The 17064-nt window shown below is 49.0% G+C and overlaps 1 protein-coding gene across 5 annotated transcripts in view; it reads right to left on the bottom strand.

Moving 5' to 3' along the window:
* LOC306654554 (uncharacterized protein C20orf96) overlaps positions 1-17064 on the bottom strand; it is a 52486-nt gene that overhangs the window by 17808 nt on the left and 17614 nt on the right. The window contains exons 2-4 of one of the 5 annotated variants that reach the window (XM_079128319.1): positions 1102-1476; positions 765-810; positions 79-178 (exon numbers count right to left, since the gene is read on the bottom strand). In XM_079128319.1, coding sequence (XP_078984445.1) covers positions 79-178; positions 765-810; positions 1102-1121 — 166 coding nt within the window. In that variant the 5' untranslated portion in view covers positions 1122-1476. Of the gene's footprint in view, positions 1-78; positions 179-764; positions 811-1101; positions 1803-17064 lie in introns of those variants that run through there. The other 4 variants (XM_079128318.1, XM_079128320.1, XM_079128322.1 and 1 more) reach the window with 4 other exon arrangements.

Below are 17064 nucleotides of genomic sequence, written 5' to 3'. Positions count from 1 at the left end.
TAGTGTGACCAAGGGCCAGGAGCAGTCACGCTAATTTGTCCCCATCACCCACATCAGCCCCCAAATGCCTTTACCTACCTGACTGGACTTTAGTCAAGGTCTTCGTTTTGCTTTTAGTGTGGATGCTGGCTTGTCCAAGTGGAGGTAGAGTAGATGACTTGATGTTCTGCTTGGACCACTGCCATGGAACACAATCCAAGCAGATATAGCACAGTTAGTCACACAGCAAGGTGAATTCAAGTCTCACTCCACCCCTGACACGTATCTATGACCACAAGCAAGTGACTTTAGCTCTCTAAGCCTCGAGAGCTCTCTAAGTTCTCATCTGTAAAATGGATCTAATGACACAACCCAACTCTATGGGTTGATGCAAGAATTCCAAAAGATGGTATTTTTAAAGGACGCAGTGCAGTGCGTGCTCCATAAATTTTATCGGTCTGCCTGAATTTACTAAGCACATCCAGGCTGTTAGGTGCTAAGAAATGTAAGCAACGGGAGGCAAGGAAAAGACCCCACTACCCACCTCTCAGGGAACCAGACTAGCAGACATGAATATACCCTTACATTCTGATAAAGTAGCGACGGGAGAAAAATGAGTTTCAGAGCCTTGCTCGGGTCCCACAGCAGAAGTGTGACACCAGTGGGACTGGAATTCAAGTCTCCAGACTCAACTACGCGGAGCAGTCACGACCGTGGGAGGTGAAGGCAGGCGGACCACAGGATCAGCGAAACCCCGGTTCCCGCCCTAGCCCTCCGGGACTCACCAGAACGTGGAACTTGGGTGTGGACTGACCCCCAGAGCGGCTGCGTCTGGAAAGAGTTGAGACGGGAAAGAACTTCCATCATCCCCAGGCCAAGAAGCTGTAAGCAACGCGCCTGAAACTGGCGTGAAGTCTCAACCCCACTACCGCAGTTGACCAGGTACCACAGCCGAGGGGAGCGGGGGAGACCGCCAGAGTGAGCGGGGCGGGGCTAGGGAGGTGTGGGCGGGGAGAGGGCGGGACCAAGGGTCAGAGGGGCGGGGCCAGTGTGGCGGGCGGGGCTGGCAAAGGGGTACGCGTGCGCACTCCACCCCCGCTACCCCCGCGCCCTTCTCCTTACCGGCGAAAGTCGTTAGCCATTGGGAAGAGAAGAGTCGTGAGTCCGTGGGGCCTTGATCTCTGAGGTGCCTGTTCGGCTTCTCCAGCTTTTTTGCCTCAGCGCGGATCGCGGCAACCCAGGCCAATCAAATTTCCCAGAGACTGGGTGCCTTCTCCTGCGTCTCGGTCTCCAAGGAAATGCGACGCCGACTACGGAGTGCCTAGGGGGACTAATCTCGCCTGGTAATGGGTAGTACGCCCCGCGTTCATGCCAGCTGGGTTTCAAATATCTCTCAGTTCGCCCCACCCGCAATCCTAAAGAATTATATTTCTCCACTCTTATCGAACTTCCATCACTTTCTTCCTCATTCTCATTCCAGGTTAATGACCTTGCTTCCTATTTCAACAAGAAAATCGAAAATCGTGGAGATTAGTAAACACAAATTCACATTTCATTTATCCTTCCACTTGCCTCCCTTCTCCTAACTGTGATTGTGTGTGTGTTGCTGGGAATCAAACCCAGGGCTTCACAGATGCTAGGCAAGCCTCGCACCACTAAGCCATACCTGCCGCCCCCTTCTCTTAACTATGTAAACTGCCTGCTAAGACCTGATCTACACTTTTGCTCCTAATCTTACACGCTGTCATTTTCTCAAAGACATAAGCCCAGCATTTGTCCCCTTTTTCTCCTGCATCAGCATTTTTCCCTGTCCTTTTTATCATCCCATTGGTATACCAAAATATTTTCATTTCTTCTATTAGAAAAGAGTGAGAGGTGGGACTGTAGCTCTGATAGAGCGATTGCCCAGCACGCACAGACCCTGGGTTCATCCATGGATCGGAAGGGGGGAAAAAAGGACCACTTCTCCAGCTGTCCCCCTTTTCTGCTTCAATTTACAGCAAAACTCCTAAGAGGTTTGCCTGATTCCCTTTCCTTTCTCCCAAATTCAGGATTTTCACTCCCTACCTCACCACTGAAACTACCCTTGTCAGCTTCACTTTCCCCAGTCCCCTGATCACTTCCCAGACCTCACCTCAGTTGGCCTATCTACAGCATTGGACATGGCAGATTATTCCCTCCCTTGAACTATTTTCTTAGTATGGTGTCCAGGAAGTCACTCTCTTTTCAGTCTCCTTTGCTGGCTCCTCCTCTTCTTCTATTAAAGCATCCCAGGGTTCAGTCTCAGCCCTCTCCTCTTTTTCTCTGCCCACTCTTAACTTCATTCATACTCCCTTCCAGGGTTATGGCTGTGGATGTCATCTGTATTCAGATGCCTCCCAAACTCACATCTCCAGCCCAAACCTCTCCCCTAAATTCCATTCATATCCTTCCAACCACCTACTTGACATCTCCACTTGGGGATCTAATAGACATCTCTAACCGGCACTGGGAATTGAACACAGGGGTACTTTGTCACTGAGCTACATCCCCAGCCAGTTTGTTCGTTTGTTTGTTTGTGACAAGGTCTGAGTTGCTTAGGACCTCCCCAAGTTGCTGGACTGGCCTTGAACTTGTGATCCTCCTTCCTCTCCCTCCCAAGTCACTAGGATTACAGGCATGTGCCACCAGCTTCTCACCTCTTAAAAATCATGGGAGAAAGTGCTGGGCAGTGGTGCATGCCTGTAATCCCCGAGGCTGGGGAGGCTGAGGCAGGAGGATTGCAAGTTTAAAGCCAGCCTCAGCAACTTAGTGAGGCCTTAGGTAACCTCGCAAGACCCTGTCTCTAAATAAAAGGGGTTGGGGATGTGGCTTAGTGATTAAGCACCCCTGGGTTCAATCCCCTGTACCAAAAAAAAAAAAAAAAAAAAAAAAAGTCAAAGTCGTGGGAGAATGTTTACACCATGTAAACAAAAGGCTGCGATGGCAAAGCAATGAGCTGAGGCATTCTGCCTACCCAGGCCCCTCGTGGTTGCCCCGAAGGTGAGGGAGTCACTGTTCAGGGTACTGCTATTTGCAGAGCCACTGTACCACAACACTGCCTGGGAAGCTCTCTGTGCCGGGAAAGCATTTAAAAATAGCAGGTAGCAATATGTGGTAGAGCCGGGTGGTAGCCTACCCAACAACTGTCCTCTACCTCATCCCCACTAATGAGCCCTGACCTTATCCATATGCATCTGCCTTAGAGAAGGTGGCCGCAGCCCCAGTCCCAGCTCCAGTAGTTAAAACTGGTCTGAGACAGGCTTTGTGAGCCCATTTCCCTTACCAATTATAGATCTAGTCACAGGCAATCAAAGTCTGACCAAGGACCCAGGGTGAGAGGTCTACTTTTAAAAAGACAGGGCAGAAAACCATCCTTCATCTGCTAGTAAATATTGTCATGTCTTCCCAGGATTCCTGGATTGTGGAACTCTGAGAAGAGCTGGCCAAAGAGGACATTCTGAGAATGGGAGAGGGGGAAGTTGGAGAAACCTCTTCCTTAATAGCATTTCTGGGTCATTAAGTTAGCCAACCCTGTCACCTGTCTAGAAATTACTCATGATCAAATAGCAAATCATCTTGCTGGGTGAATCATTTTGAGTTTTCTGAGACTTGCAGGCCAAAAACATCCTACTGAAGTCTACATATGGAAGAACAAAATAGAAGGAACCTGGGCCACTGACAGTTCTGCAGTGTAGAATTACCTGCCTACCCTGCCTGCCAAATTCTGTGCTCTTTTGTCAAAGAGAAGTAAACTCCCAGCTGGCATGGTGGCACGTGCCTGAAATCCCAGCAATTCGGGAAACTGAGGCAGGATCATGAGTTTGGGACCCTCAGTAGCTTAGCAAGACCCTGTCTCAAAATAAAAATTTTCAATTTTTAGAAATACACTTAAACATTTGCAAAAATGCTGCCCTTATTATCAAGGCCAAAACACTTTTGAGGGGCCATTGATGATCACTTGTTGTAACATCAAAGCTGTTGTCAGTACTGAGATTGAAGATAGAGACTGTCTGCACTTAAACCTGTTTGAGTCGCATTTCTGTACTGTGAGCACCTGATGGACTCTCCTTCCTGACTGTAGCTGGGCAAGATGAGGTGGCCTTGCCTTCCAACATGTGTGAGGTGAAGTGTGAGAGAGAACCAATCAAGTCTGCCTGGCTCCAGCCTGTCCCCAAGACTGTGAAGCCACAATACCAGCTCTGAGCTGTGTACCTCCAGACTTATGACAGAAATAAATCTCATTCTTATGTTTCCATTACTCTAGAATTTTCTGCCATTCAGTTATTCCTAAATAGCATAGTGAGCTTCCTAACGATTCAGAAACTAGCTCTCACTTACTAAGTACTTACAGAGCACGTATGTCTTCACTGCACTCGTCTGTGAAGATAGCAAGACAGGGCCTAGCTCTCCAAGATCTCAGAGACAGTCCTGAGACAGTTCTCTTTACATCTCAGACTCTTGTGTAAAGTAGAAATAATGGTACTTTAGCCAAAGATGGCAAACTTATTAATCAGACCTAGACTGCACACATTTGTCTGTCCTGGGTTTTTTGGTTTGTTTTTGTTTTGTGGTATTAGAGATTGAACCCAGGGCCTTGCACATGATAAGGGGCTACCACCCAGTCCTTTATATTTTTTATTTTGAGACAGTGTCTCACTAAGCTGCCCAGACTGACCTCGAACTTGCAGTCATTCTCCTCAGCCTCCCAAGTCTCTCAGGTTACAGGCATGGGTTCAGCTCAGTACTGGAAAAAAAAATTAAAAGGATTGAGTGCACCCAATCCACAAGTCCGATCTTTTCAAAGATTTCAGAGATAATGTAAAAATGTCCAAAAATATGCTGAGTATGGGAGGTCCTGCTAATGCAGTAAGACAAGAAAAAGCATAAAATCTAAAAAGAAATACAAAACCTTCATTATTCACAGACAATAGGATTGTCAACATAGAAAAGCAGATTCCAAAACCACTGGAATTTTTTTTCCATTGAGACATTTTATTTGTATGTGTGCTTTACACCCCTGGAAAAAGAATCTCAGGATTGTCCCTCCTGTGTTTTCATCGTGCTTCTTCATGGTCCACGATGCCAGCTGAGGTTGTCAAGAGGATGAAACTGAACGGACAAAGTGGAGCAGGTGACTCTGCCGTCTTTCTAGGTCTTTGAGCTGCACACGGACTCCGGGGCTGATCACTCCTTGCGGCTTAACCTGCCTGTGAGGTTCACAACCACTTTCCCAGCTGTGATCATCAGTGGTTTCAAGTTTGCCAATGTAACCACGCTTCCTCCTCACAGTCAGAAACCAGCCGAGGACTTTGGAGCATGGGAGTAAGCACCTGGCATTCACCTCTCATTTTAGCACCGTGGCGGCTTTGAGAGCATCGGCCAGGATGTGCATGTGCATGGCAGCACGGAAAGGCAGCAGAGAGAGACCACTGAAAATTTTTCAGATTTCACCTTTGTTGCCAAATAAGGGGTTAGTACTCAAAATTCAATTGTGTTTCCTCTATCACCAACAAACAATATATTTACATTTATGACAATTTCACTTACAATAGCAAGCAATCCATATAACACCTTGCAATGAATCCCAAAATTATTAGAGATATTTATGAAAAAACTGTGCTATTGAAATTTGTTTAAAAAAAAAAAAAATCTATGGATGCTGGCGTTGTGGCTCAGTGGTAGGGCGCTTATTTAGCATGTGTGAGGCCTGGGGCTCGATTCTGAGCACCGCATAAAAATAAATGAATAAAACAAAGGTCTATCAAGATCTAAAAAATACATTAAAAAAAAAAAAAAGATCTAGGGCTGGGGTTGTGGTTCAGTGGTAAAATGCTTGCCTAGCATGTGTGAGGCACTGGGTTTAATTCTCAGCACCACATATAAATAAATAAATAAAATACAGGTCCATCAACAACTAAAAAAAATTTTTTTTAAATCTAAATAAATGAGAAGTAGGGTCATAGGTGGTGAGACTTGACATTATAAAATGCCAGTTCTATATAAATGCAATGTGATTCCAACTAAAATGCCATCGTTTCCTGGAAGTTAGTAGCCTAATAGCAAAACTTACAGGGACGATCCAGATAGAGCTGAAAGAATCATAAGGAGAAAAAAAGTTTCCCATAAAAGAAGAAACTAGATTTCAAGTTCTTTAGAAATGGACAATCTGGCCACAGTGGATCCTCACCTTGACTCTTGTGGATTTTCAGTGTGACTGTTACCCGGACAAAGGGGGAAAATATCATAAGGAATTATTTAAAATACACAGATTCCGCCTGGTGTGGAAATATCCTGCCCAAGGGAAGACTTGAGCAGGCAAGAAGAAAGAACAAGAGAGTGGGAGTGTGACCCGGGAGCCAGACGTCTCTGGTGATGCTGACGAGGGGGTACCTAGGGATGCAAAGCCAGGGAACTGGCAAGTGCAAGTGCACAAGGGTCGGGGATTATTGGCTTTTCTGAGACCAGTACCTGGAGTTGGGGGCAAAGGAAAAGATGATAAGCTAGTAATAAGGACTCAAAATACTAAAAACCACCTGGGTGTGGTGGTACACACCTGTAATCCCAGCAACATGGGAGGCTGAGGCAGGAGGATCTCAGGTTGGAGGCCAGCCTAAGCAACTTAGCAAGACCCTGTTTCAAAATATTTTTTTTAAAAAGGGCTTGGGGTGGGGGAAGCTGGGCACAGTGCAGCATGCCTGTAATCCCAGTAGCTCAGGAGGCTGAGGCAGGAGGATCAGGAGTTCAAAGCCAGCATTAGCAAAAGCAAGGCTCAAAGCAACACAGCAAGACCCTGTCTCTAAATAAAATACAAAATAGGGCTGAGAATGTACTCAATGGTCAAGTGCCCCTGAGTTCAGTCCCTGGTACCCACCCACACCCAGCAAAAACAATAAAGGAGAGGCTGAGGGGCCCAGTTCAGTGGCACATGCCTATAACCCCTCCCAGTGGCTCCAGAGGCTGAGGTAGGAGGATTGCAAGTTTGAGGCCAGCCTCAGCAATTCAGCAAGACACTATCTAAAATAAAAAAGACTGGGACTGTGACTCAGTCATTAAGCACCCTGTGTTCAATCCCTGCTACCAAAAAATAAAAAAGGCTGGGAGTATAGCTCAGTGATAAGAATGCCCCATAGGTTTAATCCATACTACCAAAAAAAAGGTAAGAATTTGGAAGATGTTGAAGAGAAACAGGAAAGACTCCAACACTGGAAGAAAGGAAGGTTACCCTTTCCTAGGAATCCACTCTGGACCAGGCTCTGAACCCTAGAGTAGATATTAATACATGAATATATAAATATATTAGGTTAGTAGTTATTAACATATTACTAGTCCTTTGGGAGTAGATATTAATATCCCTTTGTTAAGGATGAGCACATTGAGAGAGACTACACAAGCTGTGGTCATTGGTCCGGTATTTCAAGGCTGAGATTTGAAGCAGCCAGATTTAAACCTGGGTCTCCACAACCTACCTTTTCTTTCACTAAAAGTGAAAAGTGGGAGCTGGGGAGATAGCTCAATTGGTAGAGTGCTTGCCTTGCAAGGCCCTGGGTTCAATCCCCAACACCGCAAAAAATAAATAAATAAATAAAAATGATAAAAATGAAAAGTGGAAGGACACCAGAAGTCACAGATTTGCTAAAGAAACCAAAGGCTTCAAAAGGTGGTGTTAAATCCATCTCTCAACCACCAAAACTAATCAAACACCAGTTCAGACAGGCAAGGAGGGTATAGAGATGCTGATCTGTGTTAACTTGAGCCAGGGGCTCTGCCAGCTGACAAGATTTCCTGTACAGTCTAATGTAAACAGTTCTTGATCCACAGTGTCAGAAGGAAAGATTACAAGTTCCAAGAATACAAGTTAAAGAATACAAGTTACATACACATGGGACTGCCTAACTACCAAGTGATCAAACCCCTCTCCAAACTACTGCCTCCTTATCTGTAAAATGAGTATATTCATGGTATTATATTTCCAAAAGTCCGGGTGCTAAAGCCTGCAAGTAGTATGCTCAGCACAATATGGGGCACTTAAAAAGCACTCAACGAATTATAGGCCTAAGTACAAGAAAGGTTTTTTAAGAATAAAAATGCAATATGACTTACTTAAAAATAAAAATGCAATACGCAAAATATACCAAAAAATAAGGACTGAAGAATGGATAATGGGATTAAGCACAATAAAACTTAGTGAGTTTTGTCAGGTGCGGTGGCGCATGCCTGTAATCCCAGCGACTCCGGAGGCTGAGGCAGGAGGATTCCAAGTTGGAGGTCAGCCTCAGCAATTTTGCGAGATTCTGTCCTAAAATAAAGAATAAAAAGGACTGGGAGTGTAGCACCCCTTTGATCAATTCCCAGTAGCTAAAAATAAAGTTGTAAAAGTAGTAAAATGCCCGCTAAAATTCTTTTTGTGTGTGTTTCCAAATGCTCATAATCCAACGTTAAGAGGGGGAACATTATGCATCATGGTTCACTTTGGGGGAAGGGACGGCTAAGTGGGGCTTTGGTGTTTGCTTTTAAATTTAAAAGGCATCAAAAAACAAAATCAGCGAGCGCTCCCTCCACACTGTCCCGCCTTCGGCTGTGGGCCGTTAAACAACACGGCTTGAATGAAAGCATCGAGGACCGCTTGCGAAATGCCAAATCCTCGAGAGCGAGGCCAGAGGCTGCCAAGCGCGCCCGGGCCAAGGGCCGCGGCGAGCTCCCCGTCCCGCCGCGGGAGGAGGGGCCGGAGCCGGCGCTGCGGAAACCAGGCTCGGCCGCTGCGGGGCTCCGGCCGGCGCCGGCCAATATGCGCCGCACGTAAACACTCCTGCGGGGGGGCGGGGGAGAGAAGCATCGAATTTCAGAAAAGAAAAAAAAACCCTCCAAACCCCACGGCCCCTGGCGGGCGGGCGGGCGCGCGCGATGGGCGCCCCTTGGCTGCGGGAGCGAGTGGAGGATGCTGGGAAGGAGGTAAAATGGCCACCGGCGGCGGCGCGGAGGAGGAGAGGAAGCGGGGCCGGCCGCAGCTTCTGCCCCCCGCGCGGCCCGCGGCCCGCGGCGAGGAGGCCGAGGGCACCCGCGAGAAGATGGGCTGGGCCCAGGTGGTGAAGAACCTGGCCGAGAAGAAGGGCGAGTTCCGCGAATCGCGGACGCCGCGGCGCGAGGAAGAAGGCGGCGGCAGCGCGGGAGGCGGGCTCAGCGCCCCGGCGGGCCTGGCGGCGCCGGGCCTCAGCGACTTCCCCCCGGCCGGCCGCGGGGACCCGAAGGGCCGCCGGAGAGACCCGGCCGCCGAGGCGGCGGACCCCCGCAAGAAGAAGGGCGCAGCCGAGCCGGGCAGGAGGAAGAAGGCCGAGGCGGGGGCGGCCATGGCGGTCCCCCCCAGGCCCGGCGCGGCGGAGGACGCGGCCGAGCGGCCGCTCCAGGACGAGCCGGCGGCCGCCGCGGGCCCGGGCAAAGGTCGCTTCCTCGTGCGAATCTGTTTCCAGGGAGACGAGGGCGCCTGCCCGACCCGGGACTTCGTGGTGGGCGCGCTCATCCTGCGCTCCATCGGCATGGACCCGAGCGACATCTACGCCGTCATCCAGATTCCCGGCAGCCGCGAGTTCGACGTGAGCTTCCGCTCGGCCGAGAAGCTGGCCCTGTTCCTCCGCGTCTACGAGGAGAAGCGCGAGCAGGAGGACTGCTGGGAGAACTTCGTGGTGCTGGGGCGGAGCAAGTCCAGCCTGAAGACGCTCTTCATCCTCTTCCGGAACGAGACGGTGGACGTGGAGGACATCGTGACCTGGCTCAAGCGCCACTGCGACGTGCTGGCGGTGCCCGTGAAAGTGACCGACAGGTTTGGGATCTGGACCGGGGAGTACAAGTGCGAGATCGAGCTGCGCCAGGGGGAGGGCGGGGTCAGGCACCTGCCGGGGGCCTTCTTCCTGGGGGCCGAGAGGGGGTACAGCTGGTACAAGGGGCAGCCCAAGACGTGCTTCAAGTGTGGTTCCCGGACCCACATGAGCGGCAGCTGCACGCAGGACAGGTGCTTCAGGTGTGGGGAAGAGGGGCACCTGAGCCCGTACTGCCGGAAGGGCATCGTGTGCAACCTCTGTGGCAAGCGAGGACACGCCTTTGCCCAGTGTCCCAAAGCAGTTCACAATTCGGTGGCGGCTCAGCTAACCGGCGTGGCGGGGCACTGAACACCCGCCCGCCTGCCAGGGTGAACGCAAAGCCAGCTGACCCCTCTTAAGTGCCAAAACTTTTTTTTAAACCATTTTTTATCGTTTTTGAAGGAGATCTTTTTAAAACCTACCAGAGACATCTCTCTATGCCTTCTTAAACCGAGTTTACTCCATTTCAGGCTGTTCTGAATTGGTGGCTCTTACCAGAAATGTAGCGTGCAGATATGTCGCCCCTCCCCTTTTTTTAAAATTTATTTTCCTTTTTGTATTTGGAGTTTTTTTCTTTCTTTCTTTTTTTTTTTTTTTTTTTTTTTTTTGTTTTGGGGGATTTGTTTTATTTTGTTTTCTTGTGGTTTTTTTACTGCCCTCTCCCCCATACCTTTTCTTCTCCCGGGATTTTCACCCTTCGGGCTGCCTTTGCCCAACTTTATGGCCCAGCTTCCGGTGCGGGGCCGACACCGGCAGGCACTCCATCAGTGTTTGTTGAATTGAAAACATTGTTGACCGTGGCTTCTGTCAGAGTGTCTACCTTCTGCAGCTCTTCCCCGTCCCCTTTTTAATTTGCTGCTTCTAATCTCTGTGGTCTGAGAATTTGTGGAACCAGTGTTGTTAGAAGTGTATATAATCTGAATCAATAAGCTCTGAAAGGTGGCGGAGGGCCTCTCTTATGGCGTAAAAATGCATGGACTTTGTGACAGCTCTTCTGGTGGCTCAGAAGCCATTTTTCATAGAATCATGGAATCCAGAATTTTTCCTGCTGGAAAGGACCTAAGAGTTGGTTTATACCAATTCCTTGGGTTTTCAGCAGATGAAACATACCCAAGGAGATTAAATGACTGGGTCAAAGTCGCATAGCTGTCTGGTGCCAGAGCCAGCCCATAGTAGAGTCCCCTGACCCCAAGCCCGGTGCTCATCCCACTACCTCTCACACTTCACAACAATTTCCTCAACACTTGAGGGCCCAGAAAGTCTGATCTCTCCACGTGACCAACCCAGAGCAAAGCTGAGCTATCTGGGGAAGGGAACAGAAAGAGAAGGTTTGGCAGGGGTTTTTGAATACTTGGGAGATAGGGAAGGGACCACGGCACAAGCCCCATGGTGCCTTCATTGCTCCCTGGATATCATAGCTGAATGAAATGTGCCAGGCCCTTTGGAGGCCTCCTCCTTCCTTATTCATTGCCACCAGTGAGAAATGGGGGTGCCCCTGAGTAAAGACACCTACCAAAGGTTTACATTTGCACCTTAGCCTCAGTAGCTAGGAACCCTAGAGAAGGAGCTAGCTGGAGCTCATCTACAACCTCCTGACTCTCAGGGGAAGACGTTGGACCAGAGTTATGAGTGTTAACTGTAACGTGCTTGGGAAGGCCAAGCCAGGGGGCATGGGCCAGCTAAGTGTTATCAAGTTAAAGTAGAAAAGACAGTACACTGCTTTTAGTTGTCTTTCTTTTGCTATATGTTTTGCTATTTCCTTGTGGCTTAGAATGTAAAATCAATTGTTAAAAGTTTGTTCTAAATAAATATTTATCTTTTGTATTGCTATCACGGTGAGCTGTTTCCTTCTACAGTGTTAGGTGCACGGTTACCCAGACCCAGTTCAGTGCCTCTCCCTCCACACTCTTTATCCTGGAGTGTATTTCCTACCCCCAGCAGCACTGCGCACCTGCTGTGTTATGCCAGGCCCGCTGGAGCTCTCACTAAGCTCAGCGCATCCGCGGTCCCTCGGCATACTGTGAACACTCGAGTTTCAAGCCCTAACCCAGGTCCAAAGGCTGGATCACTGGAGCGAAATATTCCAAGCAAGCACCCCCAGGCGTTTCTGGCGGGCAGCCAGGTTGTATGTCACTGTCGTGAATGGCATGAGTGAGACTGGACTACCCTCAGGGGGATTAGAAACCAGTGGGGAAGATGGGGACGGGATGTGGCAGTTAGTTTAAGTGCCATTAATGGGATACAAAGCATTCCTGGCGTTCAGAAAAATGCCATCCCTTCCAGCTGTAAGGGAAAAGGGGTTGGGGTAGGAACTGGGACAATATCTCAAGAGAGCTGGCACTTTTTCCAAACTACTCTCCCAGACATTTGGGCCTGTGGGCAGAATAAGGTCCGGGTCTCTGGACTCCTGGGTTCAGTTCCCTGCAGGCCCTAGAAACAGCTCTCTAAAGGACTTTCCAGCTCTAATAGAGTTAAAAATTTTCCAGCGTGTGCAGTCTTTGGCTCAGTGATTTGAGCGGCTCTGGAGTTCAGGGCCTGCTAGGCTCTTGGGATTCCTGCCTCGCAGGGCCAGCTCAGCCCCTCTCCTTCCTGTGTCCCACAGCAACCAGGCCCGCCCTCCCGGCTCCCCCTTTTTCCCCTCCTCTGCCAGCGGCTTCCCTCCCTCCGACAGCCCTGGAGGCCGGAGGCCCGGAGAAAGCCAGCTTTCACCGTGCTCCCCACCCCCTCTAAAACTGGCTCGGTGCCAGGACGCCGCCACGGTGGAAGGACCCTCCCCGCTCCGCCCCCACTCTGCAGGAGTGGCCGAGGGGGAAACGGCCTCCCGCCCATCCCCCCAGGATCCGCTGAGGCCTGCTGCCGCGGCCGGGACCCAGCCGGGCTGCCGCGGAGCAACCTCCCTGGCTTCCTCTCCTGGTCACGCAGCCCCCAAGTGACAATCCCTCAGTGTTCGTGGGCTCGCCGGGAGCTCGGCTGAGCTGGCTGACTAGCCGGTCCGCGCCACGCCGACCGAGGGCCCTTAGAGCTGGGCCCCTGCAGCCGCTGCAGAGCTGCCTGAGCGAGAGGCGCTGCCCGGGAGGCGAGCCAGCGGGCGGTTCTCGCATCACGCACAGCACTTTAAGATACTGGGCTGAGCACCGCGGCACATGCTGTGACCGCAGCAGAGGCCAGCCTGGGCGACTTGGCAAGACACCCTCCACCTCACCCTGCCGTCTCAAAAAAAAAAAAAAAAAAATTGTCCTGGGGGAAAAGACCCACCAACCCGTATAGAAATGCTGCAGCAAGCTTTCCCTAGGAGGCAGCATCTGGACTGGAACCCACAGGCTGAGTGAGAGCAGGAAAAAGAGGGAAGAGGTGTCCACGCAGCAAGAGTCCGCAGAGCACACCGCATGTTCCCGGCTGCGGGCCACAGCTGTGGAGGGAAAAGACCAAGAAGAGGTGACTCTTAAGAATGGCGATTTTGTCGCGACCGCCTCCATTTCAATCCTCTTTCAGCCCGTGCGCGAGAAGCACCAACTCTGTCCCCTTTCTCAGCAATGGAATGCTGCAGGGAGCAAGTCCCTGGGGCTCGGAGCCCTTGTTCTAGAATCGAATGTATTCTCACCGACTGTTAATGTGTTAGGTGGCCAACCATGAGCAGGTGGGTAGGGGGGAATGATCAAGGGAGGTAACTCCAGGGAGGACATCACACATATAAGTCACAGCACTGGGAATTAACAAGGAACTTTATCAAAGCAGACAAACATCTGGAAAATAGGAACTGGTATGTTAGACAGCCTCCTCCAGCCATAGTTAATTATAACCCTTAGGGAAACTTATTTCAAAACCCAAAACCAAGCCAAAGCATCAGGACCCTCACAAAGAAATGTTGCTGAGGGCTACACAAAACAGGATAATAAAAAACCACTTATCAGTCAAAAGGAGATGGGGTATGAAAGAATGAGTCAAGAACAAAGGGACCCAAAGCCTGGAGGAGTTACACTTTCTGGGATGGCCCATTTGGCTTGCTGTAGCTTTCACCTTCTTTAATAAATTCCTGCCTGTTACTCTGTGTGACTCACTTGAAATCCTTCCTGCGGGTGGGCAAGGACCAGTTGCTTCAGACCCGCAAGGTGGCTTCAGCTCCAAGTGACCCCACTACTACAGATGCATTGAAAGAAACATACAGGGCAAAATCTCTGTTTTAATAGGGAAAGTTGGTCCAGGCTGAAGGGCCAGGGATAACTTCCCATGAAAAGTGTTTAAGGGCTGGGGAGATAGCTCACTAGGTAGAGTCCTTGCTTTGCAAGCACAAGGCCCTGGGTTCAATTCCCCAGCATTGCAAAAAGAAAAAGAAAAAAAAAAAAAAAAAGGTTTAAAGTGAGGTTAAAAAGGATATATAAAGAGTTAAATAAGAGAGGTGGTCGGGAATCAGGTTGTTCACACTACAGTGTCATCTAATGATACAATCCCAGAACAGTGCCCCATTGTTAAGCAATGTAAAGTTGAACTTACAAGTCAAACAGCCCAAGCTGTGACTGGCTCCGCCTACCCTCCTCCCACCTTCCAGATCTCATGCAAATACATGTAATGGCTGAAGCCCTAGCTGTGAAGGAGTTTTAGCTTTCTAGCACCTATTGCACAGGAAAGCACAGCGACAGGGTGGGAATGGATGCTGTCTGCCAAGGAACCACAGCCAGTGCAGGGGAGTGCAGAGAGCGGGAGAGATTGGTGGTAGGAGATGAGGCTAGAGCCCCCAGAGTGTCTGCTAAGCCATTAAGAATTTGGGCCTAAAGCTGGGCCTTTATGCCTGGAATCCCAGCCACTGTGGAGACTGAGCAGGAAGATCAATAATAGTTCAAGGCCAGCCTGGACAAGGTAGCAAGACCCTGTCTCAAAATCTAAAAATTAAAGAAGGATGGGGTGGCCAGGCCGGGTGGCGCACACCTGTAACACCAGCCGCTCAGGAGACTGAGGCAGGACGATGAGTTCAAAGCCAGCCTCAGCAATTTAGCAAAGCACTTAGCAACTCAGAGACTCTGTCTCTAGTAAAATATTTTAAAAGGGCCAGGGATGTGGCTCAGTGGTTAGGCACCCCAGGGTTCAATCCCAGTACAGAAAAAAAAAGAAGAAGAAGAAGAAGCAGGGGGAAGGGGAGGGGGAGATGTAGCTCGGTGGTAAAGCACTCACCTAGCATACATGAGGCCCTGGGCTCAGTCCCCAGTACAAAAAAAAAAAAACAAGAATTAGGATCTAAGAATGATGAGGAGGCACTGAAGAAGTTTTAAGAAAGGGAGTAATGGGATCTAGAGTGTATTTTTGTTTTGAATGGGTTTTTTTTTTTTTTTTTTTTTTTTTTTTTCGTTGTTTTGTTTCTTTGGTTTGGATTTGGGTTTTTTACTTTGCTTTGGTGTGTGTGTGTGTGTGTATGTACATCCCAGGGCCTCACACGTGCTAAGCACGCCCGCTCTACCACTGAGCTTCACCCCCAGCCCTAGGGGTGACATTTGGGCTACCTTGTGGAGAATGAATGGGTCAGAGGAGAGCCCAGCTGGAAATGGAGTACACTTTACCTGGTAAAAACGAGGGGATACCTTGGACCTGGAAGGTGGAGATGGACAGAGAAGCCACAAGAAAAGGAGATATTTAGGGATTCGTGTCAATTAGACTCGGAGCTCTGTGTGTCTTGGGCTGGGAGAATGTTCAAGACCAAGGCTGATCCCAGGTTTTCAGCCCGTGCAATTAGATAGATGATGGGGTCTTTGCCTGAGATGGTGGACAGAGGAGAAAACATAGGTTTGGGATGAAGTTCTTGAGTTTGATTTTGGACTTGAGTTTAAGGCCTCCATAGAGGATGTCTAAGAGGATGTGTGCAGTAAGCAGTTAAATACACACAGATCTCAAATTCCCAGAAGATTTCTGGGCTTAAGCAGTAAACAGGAATCACATAGCTATGGCTTTCAAACTGTTTCCCCACATCCCACAGTGAGAGCGACATTTCACATTGCAACCATCGTACATATGCAAGTGTGCATTTATATCTAAATCTGAAATCAACTTCTTCAAGCAATATTTATGCTGTTACCATCTCCTAACCGGTCATGAGAGAAAGCAGCAAGGAGAAAGCTTACACTAGCCAGGCTCCTACCCGGAGCAGCTCTGACATGTGAGAGATTTCCCTGAGGAAAAGGATATGATGACAACATAAGGGACAACCAGGAAGGGAGAAGGAAAACAAGAAAGTGTAAAGACAATACAGACCCAGGGAGGACAGCTACAAGAGGGAGGGGTTGACAACTGTGCTGAGGGTTGTGAAAGGTCAAGTAAAATTGACTTTGAGAAACGTCAAGATCAGTGCTAAGGAGTGCCTGCTGGGCTGAGTGATGTGAAGGGGCTATGAGAGGGCCTTTTAAAAGTAGAGTGATAGCGTGCCATCCCAGCGGCTTGGGAGACTGAGGCAGGAGGATCACAAGTTCAAAGCCAGCCTCAGCAATTTAGCAAGGCCCTGTCTCTAAATAAAATATTTTTTAAAAGACTAGGGATGTGGCTCAATGATTAAGTGCTCCTGGGTTCAATCCCTGGTACAAAAAAAAAAAAAAAAAAAAAAGGAGGCAGACTTAGGAGCACATGATCTTTCTTGTATGTTACTTTTCTGTTACTATAACAAAATGCCTGAGGCTGAAGACTATAGAGAAAAGAGGTTTATTTATCTCACAATTTTGAAGCCTAAAAGTCCAAGATCGGGTGGCCCCAGCTACTCAGCCTCTGGCAAGATCCTCATAACAGATGGCATCATGGTGGAAGTGCATGTGAGAGACAGAGAGGTCACATGGCAAGACAGGAAGCCAAAAAGACTCAGGGAACAGGCTCCCTCTTTCTATAACTGTTATCCCAAGAACCAACTGAGATTGCGGAAGAACTACATTAATCTCTTCCCACGGTGGTACCCACATGACCTAATCACTTTCTACTTGGCCCCATCTCTTAAAGCTTCTACCACTACCCTGGGGACCAAGCTTTCAGCACGTGAACCTTTAAGAGACAGACTTAAACCATATCCAGACCATAGCATTCCTAAAATATCGCTTTGATCATGTTGATCCTGTATCATGTTCTCTGGGTTCCTTACTGCTTTGAGGACTCGGACCCAGCACCCATTCTTTTCACAAGAGGCTGCCCACCTTTTTATTTATTTATCTATTTATTGTGTACTTTTTATTTTATTTTGAGACAGGGT

The sequence above is a fragment of the Sciurus vulgaris genome (assembly GCF_902686455.1).
Source record: "Sciurus vulgaris genome assembly, chromosome: 2".
In the NCBI taxonomy this organism is placed as follows: domain Eukaryota; kingdom Metazoa; phylum Chordata; class Mammalia; order Rodentia; family Sciuridae; genus Sciurus; species Sciurus vulgaris.
This window is presented reverse-complemented; position numbering and strand designations above follow the sequence as displayed.